Raw genomic sequence first — 23,676 nt, 5'->3', positions numbered from 1 at the left:
ATAATTCAGCAGCCAATGTGGTGAAAGGTGGAGTAAACAAGTCTATTGCCTAATATCCCGAGAGGCTGCCAAAGAGAGACGAGTGAGGGCAGAGAGCTAGCAGAGATAGGGGGATGGAGCAACAGAGAAGGAGGGTATCTATGGAGAATGGACATCCAGAGTCTTTCCTCATGACCTGCAGTCATTTGCACTTAGATTGACTCGGAGGTTGCGCCAAAAATGGCACAGCTGGCTTCTAGTCCTTCTCTCTGCTTCCCCTCTCTTGAGCCACACATTGGCAACCATTAATAATGAAATCATACAGTGAAACACAACATCTGTGAGATAGGGTGGGAGAGAGTTCAGGGTCCCTGCTTCTCCGAGGCGAGAGTTCCCGAAACAAAAAAAAAAAAGAGTATAAAAGCAGAATATACTTCAAGCGACTGTATAATATGAGACGTGAGTCTCTGTCCGCTCGCCGGAGATGTCATGGAGAATAACTCTATTCAGGTTTGGAGTGCACAGTAAGTAGCTGTTATTTTGACACCATCAGGTATACAGGGACCATGCCTAAACATGAGACACATACAAATGAGCAGCACAGCTTCTGCTCTCATAGTAAATCCAATACAGAGAAAATTCAGAGGACATGGTGTGCTTACATAACGAGCAAATGTAATCTCACACTGGAGTTATATTCACTGATTATGCAAGCAGAACTACTGATTGATGACTCACCCAAAATTCAATTATCATTCTAAACAGTTTTATCTGGAAATTAGATTTGGATTTTTTTTTTTTTTAAAGTACCATGTTAATTAAAGAGACAGAAGGCTATTTCTGGCTGTATCTGTTTTTAAAGCTCATATATTTATGAGGATGGTTGCACTTTCTATAAATTGATTAAAACTTTGAAGTTGGGGGGAAGTTCAAAAGCAAGAGTTTACTGCTCTTAATCAAGAGAGCAGGGCTGCCTATAGCTATTGTGATTGCTGTTTTATATGTACGTGTTCTGCATCTGATGGATGCTGCATTGTGTGTGTGTGTGTGTGTGTGTGTGTGTGTGTGTGTGTGTGTGTGTTTCTCTGTTTCCACATGTAAAGGAGTTAGAGTTGTACTCACTGGCATGGTCTGGCTACCGTGGAGGGCACTGATTGCAGACTGAGCCTCAGTATGTGTGGAGAACTTGACAAAGGCACAACCTGGAAGAGAGAACAGATTGATTTAATTGATTGATTGATTGATTGTCTTTATTTCGAACATGCAAGTAAAAAAAACAACAACAAAAAAACAAGTTTAAATATTAACCCATTGAGGCCTGAAAAACCGCTGGGCGATTTTAAAATAAGCCTCTAATTTTCTGGAAATTCTGGAAAAAAAAGTGTCAACTCTTCTACTAAATAATAGATTTTTCAGCCTCTGTAGCAGATAGAAATGAAATTCAACAAGTATTTGAGAGCTTATACAAATACTACAAAACGACGTAAACACTTTCCAGGCTTCAATGGGTTAATAGATGAATAAATAAAAACAAAACAAAAAAGCAAAAAAATAATTGAGAAGACAAACACTTTCTGCAAGCTCGAAAGGGAGTAGGAAGAAATAAAAAACTTATCGAGTCCCTTAACAGGTCTCTATATCTATATACATATATATATATATATATATATGAATAATCAATATAGTCATATACCAATATTATAAACAATTGTATATATATATATATATATATATATATATATATATATATATATATATACTATAAACAATTTATATTACATTGTAAATACCTATACATGTATATTGTAAATTACTATATAAATATAAATATTATAAACATAAATACAATTACCATGTGTATTACAAAACTACAGTCTACATATGTCCATGTTACAGAGGCTTTTCTAAATGTCTGTACTTTGTGAAGATGATGTCTTTATATTTGTTTTTAAACTGTCTTATGTTTTGGCTTTTCTGTACTTCCACACACATGCAGGTATACGAACACACACACACACTATATATATATATATATATATATACAGTAAATGTATTCATTCGAGTGAGCTTAAAAGCCTACGGTATATTAATAAAGGATGTTGAATTGTATTTGACACCACAGAAATCACTGTGCAGCGAGAGGCTCTCATTGCACAGCAGGCTGCCCCACTCCGGGCATTAGGCAGGCAGACAAGCAGGCAGAAGCTGCAGGCTAAAGATTGCACTGATGAAGCAGAAAAGCATGCTATTTAGCACCACATGCCTGTCTGTGCATATTAAATACTAGCTAAACTGGCTGAGCTGATAATGTTTCTAAACAGAAAACCACTCAATTTCAGAACTCAGCAGAGTTTTACGTTCCCACAACAGGAAGTTCTGATCAATATTTGTGAGCATGACGATGTCAGGAACCACAGAAGCAACACTCTACGGTCCAATGTCCTGGGGGAATATTGTGAGTAATAGATAAAGTGAAAAGGAGTTCACAAAGTGAGATGTTGTACATTAATTATTCAGTTATTAAACTGAACATCTTGTAATCAGTTTTCAAGACAAGTATGGTGTCCCTATGTATTCATGCACGGTAACACTTTACAATAACCATCATTTATAAACAGTAAACAGATAGTTTATTAATGTTTAATCATCATTTATAAACTGTTTATAGACCATTTAGAAGGGTAAATACATCATTTATTAATGTTTAACTAACTTAATCATGTATAAAGGTGTATAGGTGTATATCATTTATAATATACATTTCTATTAATGTAAGTTTATAGTTACTTTACCATTAACAAACAATTAAATTCTAATTAATTGTTTATAAATAGGTTTAGTTGCACCCATTTTAATATTTTTAACACCATATTAAGTATGTTAATAATTTTGATAATTAATAATAAGTTAATAATAAAGTGTGTGCAGATGATACAGTGTCTGTAAGTTTATTATTAAGTTTATTATTTATCATTTAAACTTAAAAGGACTGCACCTGAGTATGTTGCAGCGATGCAGCAGTACTAACTACACTGTAAAAAAAAAATCTGTTTAATTTACGGTAAAATACCGGCAGCTGTGGTTGCCAGAACTTCACCGTTAAAAATACAGTGAGTGGGTTTCCTACTGTAAATTTAAATATAAATATCAGGGGGAAAAAACTGTTATTTAGACTGAATAATCCAGTGGGGGTTATTTTCAGGGTAATTGTGTCTTTGTGACATTATGGTATTTCTCCATTAATTTTACATACATTTTTAAAAATATTTTTACAATTTAAGTTGTGTACTATTCCTTGACTTAAGTGCCTACTACACTAATATACAATTTTAAATGTTACACCTTATTTCTGATGCAATTTGACAGTGTTTTACTGTAATTTCTACACACATTTTTTGCAGTGTACCGAGCCACCATCCCTTCTTATAATTACACCCTATTTCACCTAATTTCATTTCATTTCAAGTTTCTTTTCTATTCTTATTTAATCTTTCACACTTTATTCTCCTTATCACCTATACAGGCTGACCCAGCCGCCCTGCCATTATTCCCCTCTTAATGAGCTTACCCCTGTGGACAGCAGCCAATCAAGATGCCCATTCAGCTGTCAAACCCCAACCCCCCTATTGAGATATGGATAGAAAAGAGCTAAAGCTTGGCATGACCTGTACAAGGACTTTGCTACAGTAGTACAAACTATACGCCAATATAATTATGAATTTAACTCTTAATATACCTGACAAGCTGCAGTATGCATTGCCTCTGCCTTTTAAAAACAAACCAGACAAGAGTGTTAATACACTCAAAAAGATGGTCAAAAGTTTTAGAACACCCCAATTTTTCCATTTTTTATTATCTAAAGCATGCCAAGCAACATTTTCAACATTATATATAGTGTAAAAAAATTCATAATGGCACCTGTCGGACAGCATTTACACTGATACCAACACCGGACACTAATATATTGATGATATATACTACCGGTCAAAAGTTTTAGAACATTCCATTTTTTATTGAAATTCAAGCAGTTCAAGTCCAATGAACAGCTTGAAAGGGTCCAAAGGTAAGTGGTGAACTGCCAGAGGTAAATAAAAAAAGGTAAGCTTAACCAAAACTGAAAGATAATGTACATTTCAGAATTATACAAGTAGGCCTTTTTCAGGGAACAAGAAATGGGTTAACAACTTAACTCTATGGAGTCTTGGGCTATTTTGTCCATTTTTGAATTCTTTTCACGTCTTTGTAAGTCATTTTGTGTCTTTTTTGGTCATTTTGTGTATTTTTTAAGCCCTTTTGTGTCTTTTGGTGTCTTTTTTTGGTCATTTTGTGTCTTTTTTTAGTCCTTTAGTCCAACATAAAATGTGATTTTGAATCTTTTTTTAACTTTCAAAACACTATCATGCTCAATAAAGAATTTTAAATGTTGCAAATGTGCATTAATTTCACTACGCTGAGACATTAAACTGCATCATTTTCAATTAAATTCTGGAAAAGTTGGTGTGTTCTAAAACTTACAGTAGTACAAACTATATGCCAATATAATTATGAATTTAACTCTTAATATACTTGACAAGCTGCAGTATGCATTGCCTCTGCCTTTTAAAAACAAACCAGACAAGAGTGTTAATACACTCAAAAAAAGCAAACTGGGTGTCTGTTACCTTCTCCTTAGTCTAACATGTAGCTTCTACTAAATAAAATGATGTTTTGTGGTTGAACAGTTTTAAAACATGTAGTTTTAGCATAAAATGCAACACTTTAAAATTTACTAGAATACTTTATGTTAAAACAACCTAATTCAATTGCTGAATATAATATTTATTTCCTGAATAATTACTATTATGTTCATTTTCATATGATAAAGGTAATCTTAAAACTGTTTTGTTGGCTCAGCACAATTAATTCATGTGCTTCACTATTTTAAAAAGTAGTTGTAACTACCCTATTAAATAAAGTAATTCTTAATAATGTCATACACGTTTAAATGGCCCAAGAAAATTACGTTAGTATGTTACAATTACCCTTACAAATCTAGTTGGACTGACCCCTGGTAATTAAGTAACAGTAACGCAAATACATCATGTTGACCCAACATATTTACATTTTGTTCACTCAACAAAACTGTTTCTGAAAACTGCATTTTATTTAGGTGGAAATTATTTCCATAATTTTATTTCGTTCTGGGAACAGCTGTGCAATAGCTAAGGAGGAATAACACTAAATATATTTTTGCACATAATTCTGCTCAAATAGGATTTTGCAATGTCCGAGTGCAAAATAACAAGATTTGTTATTGCCAGCAAGGGCTGAGGATATCTTATTTGTTTTAGGTTTTCTATCAGAAAGCAATAAAAAGAAACAAATATCACAAACTAATACACACATCAGCGGACAGAGATGAATATGATAGTAATGTTTGGAGTCTGGCATTTTTACTATTTGAACACAGAGATTTGACTTAGACAGAGTGCAAATGCTGCAAAGCCACAGAAGTAAATGCAAGTGGTGGAAGTTTACTGAAGTAAAAGTGACAAAACCACAGTGGAGAAATATTATGTTACAGGTAAAAGTCCACCAGAAGTATGAGTATCAAAATATACTTTGACTACTGAAAGAAGAATTATGCAAAATGGCCCATTTATTATTCTGATAACACAGTATATAATGTTTAATGTTGGTAAAGGTGGAGCCAATTACTTAGTATACTGCTGGCTAGCTTAATTTATGATGATTTATCAGCAGGAATTTATATATTTTTAATGCATTATGTGAACCTGCAATGTAATTACCCAAAGTACATTATTGGCCTTTATAAGTATAAGAGGCAAATACGTACACTACTGGTCAAAAGTTTTAGAACACCCCAATTTTTCCAGTTTTTTATTGAAATTCAAGCAGTTCAAGTCAAATGAACAGCTTGAAAGGGTCCAAAGGTAAGTGGTGAACTGCCAGAGGTAAATAAAAAAAGGTAAGCTGAACCAAAACTGGAAAATAATGTACATTTCAGAATTATACAAGTAGGCCTTTTTCAGGGAACAAGAAGTGGGTTAACAACTTAACTCTATGGAGTCTTGGGCTATTTTGTCCATTTTTGAATTCTTTTCATGTCTTTGTAAGTCATTTTGTGTCTTTTTTTTAAGTCATTTTGTGTCTTTTTTAAGTCATTTGGTGTCTTTTGGTGTCTTTTTTGTCATTTTGTGTCTTTTTTTAGTCATTTTGTGTCTTTTTGTGTCTTTTTTGGTCATTTTGTGTATTTTTTAAGACATTTTGTGTCATTTTGTGTATTTTTTAAGTCATTTTGTGTCTTTTGGTGTCTTTTTTTGGTCATTTTGTGTCTTTTTTTAGTCCTTTAGTCCAACATAAAATGTGATTTTGAATCTTTTTTTTACTTTCAAAACACTATCATGCTCAATAAAGAATTTTAAATGTTGCAAATGTACATTAATTTCAGAGAACACTGAGACATTAAACTGCATCATTTTCAATTAAATTCTGGAAAAGTTGGTGTGTTCTAAAACTTTTGACCAGTAGTGTATACTTATATATAAGTATAAGTATAAAGTATAGCATTAAATGGATGTAGCCAAGAAAACTGTAATTAAATAAATGTACATATAGTAACTTTCCACCACTGGCAGCTTCCTTTGGCTGCCTCCATCCTCACAGCAGGAACACTTGAATCGTTTTGACACCCATCTTTCCTTTCTCCTGCAAACCACTGCAGAGTCACAACGCTCCGGCTTCAAACCCCCTTAGATATAATTCCACAACAATTTCCATAAGCGCAGGCTGGGGAATAGGCTTTAGGGACATGAAAAACCACTAGTCCCTTTGCTCTTTGCTGCATGTCAGAGGGAATTGATGTCTCCAAAAGTTTTTTGCTTTTTTAAAAAGGGCCTGTGAGATATCAACACTACAGTATCCCAGTTACAGTAAGGGCCTGTGGTACCTCCACAGGACAAAATGCTTCAAGTGAACACTGCAAAAACAGAAAACGAGGACAGTAACAGAATAGAAATCATGGCTTTGTAATGTAGAGGAGTTTCTGTCAGGAAGGGGATATGTGCTGGGGTGGAGTTTGTGATGGCAACGTCAGCTTTTTAGAATTACTCATATTTTTTGAGTCATTGCTGCATTTGATGGGATTATAATTACTCATAAATGGGGTGTCTTGTTTGGTTGCCGCTGGTTACCAAATGGAGAGCCTTGGTTTTGTATCTGGTCTTTGGATTTCATCACAGATTACCCTTTTATAGTATATCCACAACTCCCCTTCTGTCTTTTTTAACTTTTAAAAACTGACAAGATACTTTTTCTAAATACTTCAATTTCTAAGGGTCTACTGCAGGGGTGTCAAACTCTGGCCCGCGGGCCAAATTTGGCCCGCAGTGTAATTTTATTTGGCCCGCGAGGCAATACCAAATTATTATATAATTATTGTACTATAAAAGCTGACCCGCGGGTATTATACGGCGCATTCACCGCTAATACTACAAATCCCACAATGCCCTGCTGTTGTTTTGGCGCGTCAATCAGGACAGGACCCAGAAACGCTCCTCTGTGACAGTCGTCATAGCAACCTCAAGCTAGAGCTGTCTCCCAGCTACCCCTTCCCAAAAATGGAGAAAAGAAAGGCAGAATGTATTAACCTGTTGAAAAATGTTTATTTTGATATTTAAATCAGAAGGATGCAAATAGAAAAGAGGCATATGATGATGTGTTTTTTATTTGAAATTTGACTTTGCATGTCTGCACTATTTAGTTATATATTGTATGTTTATAAGCGTTGCTGGTTCCATATTTAATGTAAAAGCAAAACATGTTTGGTTTATATTAAAATGTTTATTTGTTCAATGTTGGCCCGCGATTTTATTCAAGTTTTAAATTTTGGCCCATTGTGTATTTGAGTTTGACACCCCTGGTCTACTGCCACATAAAATGAATACATTGCCTACAAACTGAACAAAAGCAGGTTAAAGCAACGGATTATCCACTTAATGTCTCTTATAAATCCTAATTATAAAAGTCCTGCATTAATTGAACAGTATTTGAAATCAGCCTCAACTTTTTTTGTGGTCACTGCCTGCAGCTGACTAGCACATCACACAGCACGCCGTAAAAATATTTATAATTATGTCAGATTTGACCTATATCTGGTGCATATGTCACATGCACTTTACATAGCCCAGCTGATGTAAATGCTCATATGCACTGTCACTTCTCTGTCAGTGACCTAAATAATGCTGACAACTGTTCGTAGCTCTACCTTTGCTGTTTCCGTCGGGACCTCTTAGGACAGTGCACTCCTCGATGACTCCGTAGGGTTCGAAGAGGCGGTAAACATCCTCCTCGGTCTGTTGTTTGTTCAGCATCCCAACAAACAACTTCCTGTCTTCTGGAACAAACAACAAGACAAAAGGTTAAATTATAACTTTGACCTCAATTACTAAACCAATTTGAGAACATAAACCTCATCATTGTTACTGGAACAGGAGGGGGTTTAATTTCCAAGAAGTCTCTTTTTGCTTGGAAGCAAACACAGATAGGTGCACACAAGTCACGCTTCTGTGCACAGGGTACATTTCTGTTCATTTATTCTTAACAGACAGTAATGTAAGTATCAAAGACAAAGTCATCTTGCTGAGGACTGACAGCATTTTGCCCACCGGCAAATAGAACTGGCTACACACCAATTTAAATGCCAACACTTTAGTTATTATTTGAGCTTTTTCTGCATTTGCGTATAAAGGCTGTGTGGATAAGTCGTTGGGCTCATGTTGGTGATACTATCCATGAGTTAGATATGTTTCCATTCACATAACCTACAGCGTGGAGCAACGCTAACATCATGCTTGTCTTATACAAAACGTTCTCTCCGCTGCTGTTGTAGACAAACAGGAACCTGCACGTGGTCCCCGCTCCGCCGTCAAACAGGTAAAAGTTTGTAGACAGACATCACACTTGAAATTTGGTGAAATTAAGCGCAAAAATGTACATTTCATGTATTCTGCATGTACTGAACCATGACCCCTGTATTGTGATGTTGCAGCATACACAAACTGTTACAATCCTAATTACAACCTGGTCTCACAGGAATCCGTGAAATACACGGAAATTTGAGTGATTCCGTGGCTATTCCACGGATTTTGAGTTAAGCGAATCTGTGGCTATTTCACGGATTCCTGTGAGACCAGGTTCCCTAATTATGTCTTTCCCAAGCCTGGTCATTGTAGTCTGGATTTAGTCCCATATGGGCAAATACTATATTGTAGCTGCTGGGGGTAAGTGAGTGGTCAGGGGCTAGGGGGAAGAGCAACGGGAAGACTAATGAAGAGGTTACACACACACACACACACACACACACACACACACACACACACACACAGACCCAAGACAATGAGCAAGTCTTTGGTCCTTTAAAAGCACCAGGGGCTCCAGCAGGCAGCTCCAGCCTCCTACACACCACACTGTACCGGCTGAAAATCTGCTCTTCCTCTCTCTTTTACCCACTCTCTCCCTTGGTCTCTCTCTCTTTTTCCTCTCTATTCTTCTCCATCTCCCCTCTCTCTCTTTTCTGCTTTTCCTTTTCTCTCGCTGATTCTACATTTTTCAACCTCATTCTTTTTCAACTGCCTCCCTCCCTTCCTCTCTTTATCTCTCTCTTACTCTACTAATTGCTGCTGATCCAGTGTTTTTTGTGTAGCCAGAGAAATATTTCAGTATGCTCTTCAGTGAACAATGGCGTGTCTCTCCTGCGAGCAACGAAGGCTGGGAGACATGCCATGAATAATGCTGACTTTTCAATAGATAGCCTGTATGCTATTGAGTCCTGTTAAATGCTGTGGGATCTGATCTTTACCTTGACCTGACACACTGTGTTTACTGATGTACTCTGGCCTTGTATGATTAATGCTACTGTGCAGCGAGTCTCTGCTGGCAGCAGAGGCACTAAAACCTTCCCTTTATACAGATTGTTTCTCCAACTCTGACCTGTGAAGTCACAGTGGAGAGACTGAGTGAGAGACAGGACTAGCGGCTGCTGCTGTGAAGAGGTTGGGAGCAGCATAAATCGCTGCCAGAGGTATTGCACAGTGTCAGGGTGACATGTGACGACTACTGAGTGTGTCGTGTTGTTGTCTTTCTCTGACCCAGACACAAGCCGATACCCACATTCCTGCAACGGGCATAGCGGCGAGCGCACGCGGACACGGCGCCAGGCGAGGGTTTCAGCACTCAGCACCACCAATGATGCACCTTTTAAATAATCACCCATGTCAGAGCGTTGTCTAGGGAGGGGCGTCCCTGGTGCTGCCTCCTTATTGCAAGTGGCAGGATCAGAGGCTATGTATCAAAACAGAAGTGATGCAATGTGACATCTGTCATGGTGGATTGGAGAGCATTTATCTGCAAAAAAAGGAAAGCCCTGAACTGGAAAATGAAAGGCCAAGATGGTCCTTCCTTTTGCTGGAGGGAGAATATAAATTCTGAGGTTGGATGAGTCGAGGAACGGGGGGAGGGGCCGGACTGCACAGATTTCCCTGAATGCCGCCAGACCACATCTCATATATCCAGCTGGAGAGCCACACACAGCACACACAACCAGCCATACAACTGCCCTTTACGTTCCTCCTGGACTCTACTAACTCTCTTCTTCAAGTAGATGATGGGGATCTGACAAGTTGTGAATTAATGCATGACCCTATCAATTTCATATGAGCTGCACTCTGACGATCATACTATGAACAGCTCACATGTGGCATGTCTTAAAATACGACACATCCATCCTTCAGCTGAAAGATTACTAACTGGCAACGTCACCTCCAGCTGGATGGAATAATATTTATAAGACTCCAAGTATAACGGGATCATTGGCCACTATATATCACATTCCTGTGTAATACTGGTGCACAGAGAGCTGCACAAAAAGCCTTTCACACTGGATTCATGTTCAGTCTGCTGGCTTGTTGCATCACATCTGAAAGAGATATTAATCTGAACACATGCAGGAGTTGAACGACTTTATATAAATGTTATATTTATAATAGTAGCATTTAGTAGGAGTTCATCATCTGTGGCTGAGAGAGAGATGGAGTGCATGTTCTGCAAAGTGACTGTGCTTTGAAAACAAGCTAACAACGCATGAAAACAGATCATCTAGGAGATCTGTTCCACCGTCTAGGATTCTGCTGTGGCTGCTCTGAACTAAAATGCTACCTTGGGAATTCAGGTGTTGTGTTCATCGGCAATAGAAACATTATCTCATTTATCTACAACACTGCAGCACAGACAGTGTGCAAACAGACACACAAAGAGTGCAAAACACCTACAGTCATTTACACATATCTAAAGGGGGAGGGAGCAATAGAGGGACACACCCTGACACAGAAGATTACAGATGACAGATCACAGACCACACACACACACACACACACACACACACTACAATGAACTGCCTTTTTCTTCAGGGCAGCTTTTCTTTATACTCGTGTTGTTTAATTTGTGTTTTTCAGCACAAGCCAAAAATATGTGAAGTCTCACAAACACAAGAAAACACATTGAGTGCTAACAGCGTCACCACCTCAATGTTAACCAGTGGAATTGCTGCTAACTGTTGTTATAGCTCAGTTCCATGCTAATAGCTTCACTATCAGGGTGCTAATTAGCTAGTAACAGTAGTCTGAGTTATCCAGCCAACGCTCAGATCAAATCATCAGCCAAAAGTCTCGTCTATTAACCTTCCAGCCTGCTAATTCCACACAAACATCCCACTGTTTTATCTGATTTATTTATGTTGTTGCCATGTGCTAATTCTATCTGTCCTTTGCCACAGCAGACATCCACCCGACATCATTGTGTTTTACTTTTGCACCTTCATAGACAACATGGTCTCACAGGAATCCGTGAAATAGCCACGGATTTTGCTTAACTCAAAATCCGTGGAATAGCCACGGAATCACTCAAATTTCCGTGAAACTGACACGGATTTCGCTACAATGCAAGTTAATGACAGTCATATCCCGTGGCTATTCCAACATACAAAGTGATTATGTACATTCACTGAGTGAATATTTAGAAAATAAAACATATATTTCTCGCTACAAATGTGATCAAAATCCATTTTTATGCAGAAACTAAGTCAAAATATGGATTTTTTTTCACTAAAAATGAGAGAACTGTCCGCCATGTTTTTTGTTCTGACCGCCAGACCCTGAAAGTCACGTGACTTGGAACAAACCAATAGCCACGGGATATGACTGTCATTAACTTGCATTGTAGCGAAATCCGTGTCAGTTTCACGGAAATTTGAGCGATTCCGTGGCTATTCCATGGATTTTGAGTTAAGCGAAATCCGTGGCTATTTCACGGATTTCTGTGAGACCAGGTTGTCTGCTTTACATGCTGCTTTTACGGTGTGAGTTGTGTAGACCGCGTGAAATTTCGACATTGCTGCTAGCTGGAGATGTAGCTACTGCTAACCGCTATAACTGCAGCTGCATTACAAACTACAACATGCCACCAATAATCCTGCTTCATCTGTTAATCTACTGAAATTTAAAGCTGGGTATATATGATATTCATTTGAACTGAAGCAAAAAAAAAAGGTATGTGATTACGGTTCCATCATCTACGGAACAGCATTAGGGCCAGGTAGGAGAAAGAAATAATGAGAGGAGGGAAAATAATATGCAGTTCGGAAAAAAATGTAAATGTCGAGAATAAAGTCTTTTCTCACTGTCCATTTTTAAAACTCCTCTTAAAACCTATTTTTATTCCTTGTCTTTAACCATGCATGAGACTCTGCTCTTGTTTTTTAGTGTTTTATGGTTTGCTTTTATTTATTGTTCTTTAAATTCTTTTTTAAAAAGCAATGAATCTATTTATTTTAGTGTTTATTTCCTGTTTTATTTATTTTGTTGTCTCTTGTTCTGTTTGTTTATGTACAGCACTTTGTTGTGGCTGTGGTTGTTTTAAAGTGCTTTACAAATAAAGTTGAGTTGAGTTTTTGAGTTAGCTCATTTAAGTTAAGGGGATATTAGTGCTACTGCACCCTTAAATATTTGGTTATTGCTTATTTTACGACATTAATGAAAATTAGGTTGTAACTTGCAGTCTACCTAACTGTTGGGATAGATGTGCTGTTTCTCTGAAAACAATATTCCTCTGATTGAAAGCATCTTTCGTCATTTCAACTTTTTTCTTGAACTGCATAACGGGAAAAAAAGTTGTTTTTTTCCTCCTACCTGGCCCCAATCCTTCCGTACTCATCTGCCTGCCTTTATACATAGATCGTAAAATCCCGATCTTTATCCTGATAGATCTTTTTCTTGGTTCCAAGAACATCAACCTCAATTTCTGCAGACACTTGGACTTCTCCAAGCTCAAAGCTGAGTTTAGTCTTTAAAATGTCTCAAAGGCATTTATCCTTGATCTGCAATTCAATCACATCAGTATTTCTCTATGCATTAATGTCTTTTCCCTGTTGATGCATATATAGTATAGTAAGTACATGCAGTATAATATCTCCCTGCCCAGTGAAGTATTCCATATGGGAACTAGGTGAAAAGATCTCTTCAATCATTGATCTACAGCTATATGTGCAATCCTTCATCATATAGAAAAACACCAAACAATTTGGCTCTATTGAAGCTTTGATTTTTCACTGAGCAATATAAGATGGTGTATTTGTTGGACAGGGAAGTTACTTTGAAAGAAACCATTAAGCCAAAGTTGACATTATGTCATTTCCATAATTAATAGGAAGTCATGAGAGCAATGTTTCTGATTGAATCATGTTTTCAGCTCAGTGAATTGAACTGCCAGTCACCCATAACCCTGAAGCATTTTATAAAGCTGAGAGGTTAAAACATGATTTGCAGCAAAATGCTGTTTTGGATGTCTCTTTTCTCTTTTACAGCCTTTAAAAGCAGCTGAGTCATCTTTCGGCTCCAGCTACTCACCTGTGGTAAATGGCTTCTACTGTATAGATGAATAAAAAATAAGACAAGAAATTATGAGTTGTTGTTTCTTGCTTACATCATAACAGAGCCCACGGAGCATGAATAGCATCCTAAATTAGAGCGCTAGCTATAGTGTTAACAGTAAAATGTCATCACCTAAACAATTCAGGGGTCTAATAACCACCAGCAACTTAACTGTGAAAACTGTGCAGCCTGCTGGCATTAATATGCATTTACAGCTCACTGTGGCAGAGGACTGTATGCAACTTCATTGTGATACACCACTGCTATCCTGAAACTCACCCCCCATCATGTTTAATTTACTCTGAGCTACTAAACAGATGCTTGTTTGGAATAAATGCATTGGAAATTAAACTCTGGAATAATGAAATGGCAGTGTGCTGCCTGGTTATACATACTGAAGATTACTGGGTCCATTTGGACCCTTTTTAATCAATATAAGCTTTTCAGTATTAGAGCGCTAGCCTTGTGTGAAGCCTTTGAGCCACTGCGCAAAAGCAACTTATATCAGTCATATTGCATATCTTAATTCCTCATGCTGTAGTCTGGCCATTACAGCATGCACATGTCAAACAATACTGCTGTAATTCCTTCCCTGTAAATGTGCTCCAAATCTCCACACAATACCATCTTTTGTTACATAATGTTTATTTTCCGCTGGAAGTTTGAAGGCTCTCCTACATGTCTACACAGCATACTGTACACTTTCTGCAGCTCAGTCCGATATGCTGGAGACTTATTACTGTATGCTCCGTGATTACACTGCAGACTGCTGAGGACTTTGACAGTGAAATGAAACTTATTGAATAGCAATGGGGGCCGAGTAGGAGTTTTTGGAGCAACAAGAGAAAGAAAGAAAGAAAAGGAGAGCTCTAGCAAAGCAGAGAAGTGGAGAAAGAATGAGAGCAAAAGAGAGAGAGAATGTGTAGGAGAGTGAGAACTGTAAATTGATGTGCATACAGTCCTGCAGTCCTTGATAAGCCAGGATGGATGAAAGAGGTGCACCATTGGAGTTGGTAAATCATTGTCAGGGGTGGGGAGGATGAGGAGGAGACTGGGGGAGGGGGGAGGGCTGGGAATGGGGGGTGATGCAGGGGAGGAAAGCGTACCGACTGCCTTAGGTGCTCTCTGGTTTTCAAATTTTCCTCCTCTGTCTGTCTCTTTCTCAATCGTTGCAACAGCAAGGGAGTGGGGATGGAAGGAGGAGAGAGAGAGATATTGTGACAGAGGGAGAGAGCGTGTGCGATAGAGAAAAAGCACTTGTCAGAAGGATGGGGAGGTTGCTATGACAACTACTTATACAGCGAGCTGTCAGTCATGTTTCATTGGAATTTGGAGAGGAGGAGAGGAATGAAGGGAGGAGAGGAGAGGAGCTAGGGAAGGAGGGGTTGGAGAAGGGTCATTTCTCCATCTGTCTGCTGAGCCGGAGTTTAAATTTGACTGTCAGGCTCGGAGATAAGGACAAATTATGAACAATATTAGCCGGCCGATAAAAAGGAACAATAATGAATGGATAAATATATTAAAACCAAATGAGATAGCATCCAGGCAGAAACAGGGGCCCTGAGAAGCCATCCAGGTTTTCTCATTTGGAGGGTAAGATAAGAGCTGGAGAGAGGCTGTGAGGAGGGGAAGGATCCAGCGTATTAGAGCTAGCTACTGTAGCGTACTTCCTTGTCAAAAGAAAGAAAGAAAGAATCGAAATCACTTTGTAGCCGGAATACCAAACATTGAGGCTTCCTCTCCCTCCTTCACCAGCCTATTATACTTCTCCAATGAGCAGGATGCCACACAATAACAGTGTCAGCATGTGTTCAAGCATAAAAAACACAGACAGAATGGAATGAAATTAATTAACCCTAAGAGATCACAGTGCTTAGCCAGTGGAATTTAATCCAATTTATTACATATAGGGATCTAACTAGGGTTGTGTTTGCATTAATGAGATGGTGAGTATGTGTGTGTGTGTGTGCATGTGTGTGTGCATGTACAGTAGGTGTGCTAAGGGCATCCTTCCCAGTATGTGTACAGTAAGGGATCAGTGGGAGAAGTGGGAGAGACCAGCGAGGGAGGGAGGGAGTGTGAGGTTGGCACAGCCTTAGGGTGAGAAAACAACGCCAAATTAACTGGTGAATATTGAGCCTTTTATGCACTGCGTTATATTATCACCAGCGAGACGATGGACATGTATTTTGTCATAACGCTGGAGCCACTTCACACAGAACCCAGTTAGCAGTTTCCATCAGCACACCTTCAAACTGAGGAAGAAATGTGGGTTGATAGAATAGTTTGTTTACCAATTTCTAAAGTAGATTAGCACTCCTGTGTGTGTGTATGTGTTGTATTTGCAGCTGTCTTTTGAAGTTTGCATGCTAACCCACAGAGTTGACAGCACAAACTGTAAGGCCTACCATGCACTGGCCCTAATGAGGTAGCTTATTAGTGCTGTTTCCCTCACAACTTTGGAGATGTTGCTTGGAAACAGCATCGCAAAGAAAACAATACGGTAGTTCTCAACCAAAAAGCCATAGGCAATTTCAAACACCAAAGCAATTCAACGTGGATTTCTATTGAAACAAATATCACTGAATAAAGAATGTGAAGAAAACACACGGACTGAAGCAACATTAAATCATATATGAATGTTAAACATAGTATGTTTTATTGTGATACCTGCAGAGGTTGCTGATAAAGGCAACAGTCATGTTCTGTACATAATTCAATAAGTTCCCTTTAACAGTACACTGTAAAAAATGTTTGTAGAAATTACAGTAAAACACTGTCAAATTATATCAGAAATAGGGCGTGAAATTAAAAATGTAATATCACCGTAGTAGACACTTTTAATTACCGTAAATCAAAGAATAGCACAAAACTTTTACTTTTTTCTGTCATAAACTTTAGAAAACACAGTTTTGCTGTAAAAAATATTAGATTTTTCATTTAAAATGAATGGAGAAATACCATAACGTCACAAGGACATAACCACCCTAAAAATAATAGCAGACCAAAGGACCTAACAAAGGACCTAAAATGACCAAAAGAGTTACAAAACGACCAAAAAAAGAGACACAAAACAACCAAAAGAGACACAAAACCATCAAAAAAGACACAAAATGACCAAAAATGACACAAAACTATCTAAAAAGACACAAAATTACCAAAAAAAGACAGAAAAAGACCAAAAGAGACATGAAATTATCAAAAAAAGACACAAAATGACCAAAAGAGACACAAAACTGTCTAAAAAGACACAAAATTACCAAAAAAAAGACAGAAAAAGACCAAAAGAGACATGAAATTATCAAAAAAAAAGACAGAAAAAGACCAAAAGAGACATGAAATTATCAAAAAAAGACACAAAATGACCAAAAAAATATGTAAAATTATCAAATGAGACACAAAATTACCAAAAAGTGACACAATAGGGATAAAATGGCAAGTGATTTTTCAGACTAAATGACAGATTTAGCTGATATTTACATTTAAATTTACAGTAGAAAACCCACTCACTGTATTTTTTACGGTAAAGTTCTGCAGCTGCTGGTATTTTACCGTAAATTAAAGAGAATATTTTTTACAGTGTAGCTACAGAGACCTGCTTCTCTTAACTCCAGCAGCACCTACGCTGACACCGGCTTGATTTCATGTCATAGTTTCATCATTTTGGTGTCAAGGCTGCTCATTGGCAGCTTGGCTGCGACCCATAAAAGCCATCAGTAAAAATGCCATTGAGCGCTGCGTGCAGGACCTTGATAGCCGTGCTGCAGAAACAGCGCATCCTTCACTAAGCGCCCCTCTGGGATGGATTAGGCTTCACCGCTTTCACATACATGTAAGTACACATAAGCACACTGACACAAGGTTGCTTATATAAGCATAAACACTGTAAACATGCGGGCAACACATAAAGTAACCATGAAATTGTATGCACACACACTCCCATACAGGCTGTCAGGGAAATAAAACAGCTTGTTGTAGCTATATCAACAGGCACACATATACAGTACATGATGTGCCGTATATATATACAAATATGTGTTATCAAGCGGCATCTAAAGCACTTTCTACAAACAAGCATTACTGCAGTGGGAGGTTGCGGTTAGTAACTGTTGCATCACAAGCCCTATAGCGTATTAGTCAGGCCAAAGAGCTGGAGATCAAACTATAATGTGTTACTGCACAGCAACCTCACGGGAAGATAGCTTCTGCATTCCAACCGTACACATTTCCTCCACGCACACCGACCGAGTCGATTCCATCTCAGAGGGGATTTGGAGACCAGTGATCATGAATTCTCTCTGTGCCGCTGGCAGAAAGGATGATGGATATTATATATGACACCTAAAAGACTCACCCACACATCTGTACACGCACACCCACGTGCACACACATGTACGTACGTACGTACAGAAAAAAACACTAAATGTGCATACAGGACCTGTATGTCACTCAATATTCTCCAAAGACCTCCGTAGATTTTATGCATCAGTGCGATCTAATGGCTGCTCTGTTCTTTGCTGCTGGCTCGGGGATTTCAGCTGCATCTTGGCGCTGCTGGAAGCCTTGAACATACAATTACAGTCTCCTTTCCTAAATGCTGCATGTTAAACCTCTGAGGTGTGTATAACTGTTGCCGTGTGTGTGTGTGTGTGCTCTCTTCTCCCTCTCTTTCTGAACAGTTTCAGTCTCACAATAGAACAACTGAAAGGAAAAGAATAGATGGAGAAATTGCTTAAAATATTTTATCTCCACCATATACGTCTCAGCAAATTTACGCTCAATATGATAACAAATGTGAAATATTACTCACAGCCTTGTGTCGAATTCAGTGTATTACGGCTGTGGTCATAAATCCTGAAACTGCTGTGCAACGTGTCTACGTAGCTACTGTATATAAACATTTACAATATGGCACTGCTATTTATATTGTCTCCCTTCATAATGCCATCTGAAGGGCACTTTGGCATCCGTTATGATATGGATTTTTCTCTCCCCCCATTTTCCTCTATCCCATTTATTGCCATTCTTCTTTCCTGTCCAGATTGTGTTTCTATACAGTAGAATGGGCCTTTTACCTTTGGCAGTATTTAACACAGCGCTAGCCTGTTTCTTAATTATTTTCTCATCGCTCCACTGACACTGATTCATGAGGGTAATGTTGGACACACCCCCTCGGCCAGCCCCCTCAACCAACCCCCACCTCCTTCTCCTCCGCATGCAGTTTCTCTCTTTCCTTCCTCTTCCTTACAGTAGAGTTGCTCTTTCCTGTATCATCGCTCTGACTGATTTTTTTCTCTCTTTGTCTGATCGCCCGTTTCCTCTCCTTCTGCTTTTATTTATTTTTTTATCTCCATCTCACTTCTTTCTCTCATATTACATTGTGATTATCTTGGATGGCTAATGAGTTACCATGAAGGTAACTCATTAGCCTTCATGGTTGCTCTCAAGTAATTACCTTTTTTTCCTTTCATTTGGAAGGACAAAATTGACTACAGCAAGAGACAACAAACTTCATTATACACTGAGCTAAACTGGGCCCCATGTGATATCCTGCCTCCCCTGATCTTATTGTGACAATATAGAGTACAATACCAATATCCTATCACCTCCTCACCTCTGCACAAACGCAATATCATAAAATATAAACCCATGCTGGAACAAAAAGCTCTATCTGGGAAAAAAGACAATGGAAAGGTTGACAGACCAAAAGTGTAAGATAATACCAAAAGGTTACACTATTAACGCTGAAGAAAGGCAAACAAAAGTAAAGAGATATGCTGAAGAAAAAGATGATGAGAAAATGTAACAAAAAGAGAGAGACACAGAGAGAAAGAGAAAGAGAGAGAGAGAGAGAGAAATGAAAAGGAGGAGGCTTAGGAGATAGAGAGCGAGGGGCCATGCCCAACTCCAGCTCAAGAGAGAGGGAGGATGTACCAGAATATGAGCTATCTCTCTGAAGCTTTGTCTGCAAGAGCAACTGAGCTGGCAGATGACTTTGCTGCACATGGACAAAAGAGGCTTACAGGCCACCCTGCATGTCAGCTTTCCCCGGCCAGAAGTGTGAGAGCTGTAGGGGAATATAGGGTGCTTCACCTGCCGAGGCCGACAGAGACCTAAAAGATTTTCAGATTTGGGCCCCGTTTACACCAGGACGCTCGCGGGTAAAAACGAGGAAATATTTTATGGGAAGTGCCTTTCGTTTAGACGGTGACGGCGTTTTGGGGCTTAAAAACGCAAAAATCTGAAACCACCCTCCAAAGTGGAAAAGTTAAATCCTCTCCTCCGTAGCGTGTCGTCTACACTGACAAGACACAAAACTCTGATCTGATCTGCTCACGTCACGTATGTGTTTACGTCACATACATGCTCCAGTACAGGAAATAAAGAAACGTGGGATTATTTCCATGGTGGGACCTTCAAGCTGCTCTGGCAGCTCTAATAAACTTACAGGAGTCTTTCCACCAAATGTCCAGGATATGTACAGATAGTATTAGTGAACAGAGAAGGATCTGGAATTACCTCCATCACATTTTGGATGCAGCAATTGGTCGGAGGAGCCAGACGGCTGTGAACGAGACCTGGGAGATCTAGTGATGGTGGAGAACTTTGTGGAAGGAGTAGCTGATGAAAATGTGTGGCGTGAAAACTTCTGCATGCCCAAAGATGCTCTTATGGCTTTAAGTCAGGGGTCTCAAACTCAAATTACCTGGGGGCCGCTGGAGACAGTATCCAAATAACCAAAAAAAGACAAAAAAATGACAGAAAAAAACTAAATTACTTAAGAAAGACACAAAATAATCAAAAAAAGACTGAAAAAACACGAAATGACTTTAAAAAGACACAAAATGACCAAAAAAATACACAGAATTACCAAAAAAAGACACAAAATCATTTTAAAAAGACACAAAATGACCCAAAAAAGACACAAAATGACCAAAAAAGACTAAATTACTTAAAGAAAAAAAACAAAATGACCCAAAAAACACAGAATTACAATATATATTTAGGCCTATACAAAATATTACGAAAAAAGACACAAAATTATTCAAAAAACACACAATAATTTTTTTAAAAAGAGACAAAATTATAAAAAAAAGACACAAAATTACCACAAAAAAAGACACAAAATTACCAAAAAAGTAGTTAAAGGGACCTTCCCCACACAACACGGTAAAGTACCATACCTATAAAACTCACATTAAACTTTCATATCAAGGTGGGGGCCACATAATATCATTATGAGGGCCGCAATTGGCCCGCGGGCCGCAGGTTTGAGACCCATGCTTTAAGTGATGCTGCCTGGCTGCATACAATCGAATTTCACACACTTTTGCGTCACCGTATGCAGCAGATTTCCTCCCGAAAACGCTCGTCTAAACGAGGAATAAAAAGTGAAGACGCAACGCCACTTTTGCGTCTTCTGTTCAGACCGTCATCATGTAAACGTAGCCTGATATCAAAAAATATATATAGGGTGCCTCACCTGCCGAGGCCTACAGAGACCTTGGTAAAAGATTTTCAGATTTGCTCTATACATATGACACCAGCCAGCAGCTTGGTTTTGCATATACTACCAGTTCAGTGCTGAGCATCTCTCTACCCTAAAAAAAAAACTGCAGTGTTAACAGTTATGAGCTGGGGGAAATGCTGTATGAGGTAAAGTTGCAAATACATAAATACATACATAAGCCCATGTCACTGGTGTACTTTTATATTTTACCATTTCCATATTATTAGTTTGAGCTGATTCCTGATAGTAGGCGAGATGCTAAACTTAGAGCGTTTCCACCCTCTGTGCTTGCTGTCGTGTGCTTTTTGTATGCATGGCCTCTGTAGTGCTGATGTGACTGCAGGGGGAGAGCCTAACCCTGTCAGTCACACTGACAGCCAAGCTGTCTTATCTGCTCTCTATTGGCGATGGTGCACTTTAATTAGGCTAGAAGGTCAATCAGCACTTTTTTAGAGGATGTGATTCTACTGAAAGTATTTCATAATGCGGGCAAACACGCGTACGGGGCTCCCTTACCCTCTATTCTCACTTTTTATCCTTACTTGTCTGGAGGATCAGTTCTACTTATGTGAAATATTTTCACACAGCCCTGCACTGCTGAACTAATGAACTGCAGCAAAGGTTGTTGCAACATATCTTCTATATAACATCTGTGAGAAAAGCAACCTGGTCTCACAGAAATCCGTGAAATAGCCACGGATTTCGCTTAACTCAAAATCCGTGGAATAGCCACGGAATCGCTCAAATTTCCGTGAAACTGACACGGATTTCGCTACAATGCAAGTTGATGACAGTCATATCCCGTGGCTATTGGTTTGTTCCAAGTCACGTGACTTTCAAGGTCCCAGCGGTCAGAACAAAAAACATGGCGGACAGTTCTCTCATTTTTAGTGAAAAATCAATATTTTGACTTAGATTCTGCATAAAAATGGATTTTCATCACATTTCTAGTGAGAAATATATGTTTTATTTTCTAAATATTCACTCAGTGAATGTACATAATCACTTTGTATGTTGGAACAGCCACGGGATATGACTGTCATTAACTTGCATTGTAGCGAAATCCGTGTCAGTTTCACGGAAATTTGAGCGAATCCGTGGCTATTCCACGGATTTCTGTGAGACCATGTTGGAGAAAAGAGATGTGCAAGATATACTGAGGGAATCTTCCACTGTCACTGAATTAACAATACAATGCTTACCTTGACAAGAAAACCCAGACTTGACCTGGTTTTCAGAGCATTGCCTGTTTTTATTATTAAAGTGTGAGGAGAATCACCATTATCACAAGGGAAAGGAGTGTTGCTGTCATCATTATTAACAGAAAGAAGCAACATGACATGTGCTAGCAGCAGGTTGCTCCTCTGTGGCCCTTTTGAAACAATTGTGTGTTTAAACATAACTGTTTATTTTTCTTCCTCTTTTATTTTCTCTGCCCAGCTTAGATAAATGCATTTCAATTTTCTTGCGGAACAGTCATGAAGCTCTACCATCAACAACCAAATTGACTTCCTTGAATTGTCCCTGGCAGGTGCATCGTATGCCAGCATTGTACGCTGAGCGGCTTTATTGGCTAAAATAGGCACTTGTGGCATATGTTGTGCATGATTGTTTTTCATTATATCGTATACCTAATTTCATAGCTATTTTAGAAAAAGTGATATCAAACTAGAAACAGTTTCTACAAAACTGGAACGTCAACAACTCGTCTTTTATACTATCCACAATAGTTTCCTCCCACAAAACTCTACATGCAGCCAGACCAAATGTGGCATTAATTCATCAAGCTGTCACATATAAACAACTGCTGCATTATAAACACAACAATTTACTATGATTATTGATACAAACGTGATAATAAGTCTCCCTGAATTCAAGCAAGCACCTGAAACCAGGTTCAGCTAATTAGAGATGCATCGATTGATCGGAAAAGGGACCGGAGGCAGAAGATTTTCAGCCTGATGGGCCATGACCGCTGCCTGTCTCACATAGAGCCGCTTCTATGGCGGCCACATTTACATGTATGCAACACACAATAGTTCCCGTCACCTGCACAGCGATACAGACAGTGTTTTTAACTTTTTACCTGACTGTTTTTTTATTTTATTTTATTTTTTTATTTTTTTATTTATTTATTTATTTTTATTTATTTTATTTATTTTATTTTTATTAATTTAGACAAAACACAACACAAATCACCAATGG

The 23,676-nt window shown here is 38.5% G+C and overlaps 1 protein-coding gene across 1 annotated transcript in view; it reads right to left on the bottom strand.

Moving 5' to 3' along the window:
- The window catches only part of celf5a (cugbp, Elav-like family member 5a), a 294,626-nt gene that overhangs the window by 48,214 nt on the left and 222,736 nt on the right, over nucleotides 1-23,676 (bottom strand). The window contains exons 4-5 of the mRNA XM_059342003.1: nucleotides 8,246-8,374; nucleotides 1,102-1,181 (exon numbers count right to left, since the gene is read on the bottom strand). Coding sequence (XP_059197986.1) covers nucleotides 1,102-1,181; nucleotides 8,246-8,374 — 209 coding nt within the window. The remainder of the gene's footprint in view (nucleotides 1-1,101; nucleotides 1,182-8,245; nucleotides 8,375-23,676) is intronic.

The sequence above is a fragment of the Centropristis striata genome, chromosome 9 (assembly GCF_030273125.1).
Source record: "Centropristis striata isolate RG_2023a ecotype Rhode Island chromosome 9, C.striata_1.0, whole genome shotgun sequence".
NCBI lineage: Eukaryota > Metazoa > Chordata > Actinopteri > Perciformes > Serranidae > Centropristis > Centropristis striata.
This window is presented reverse-complemented; position numbering and strand designations above follow the sequence as displayed.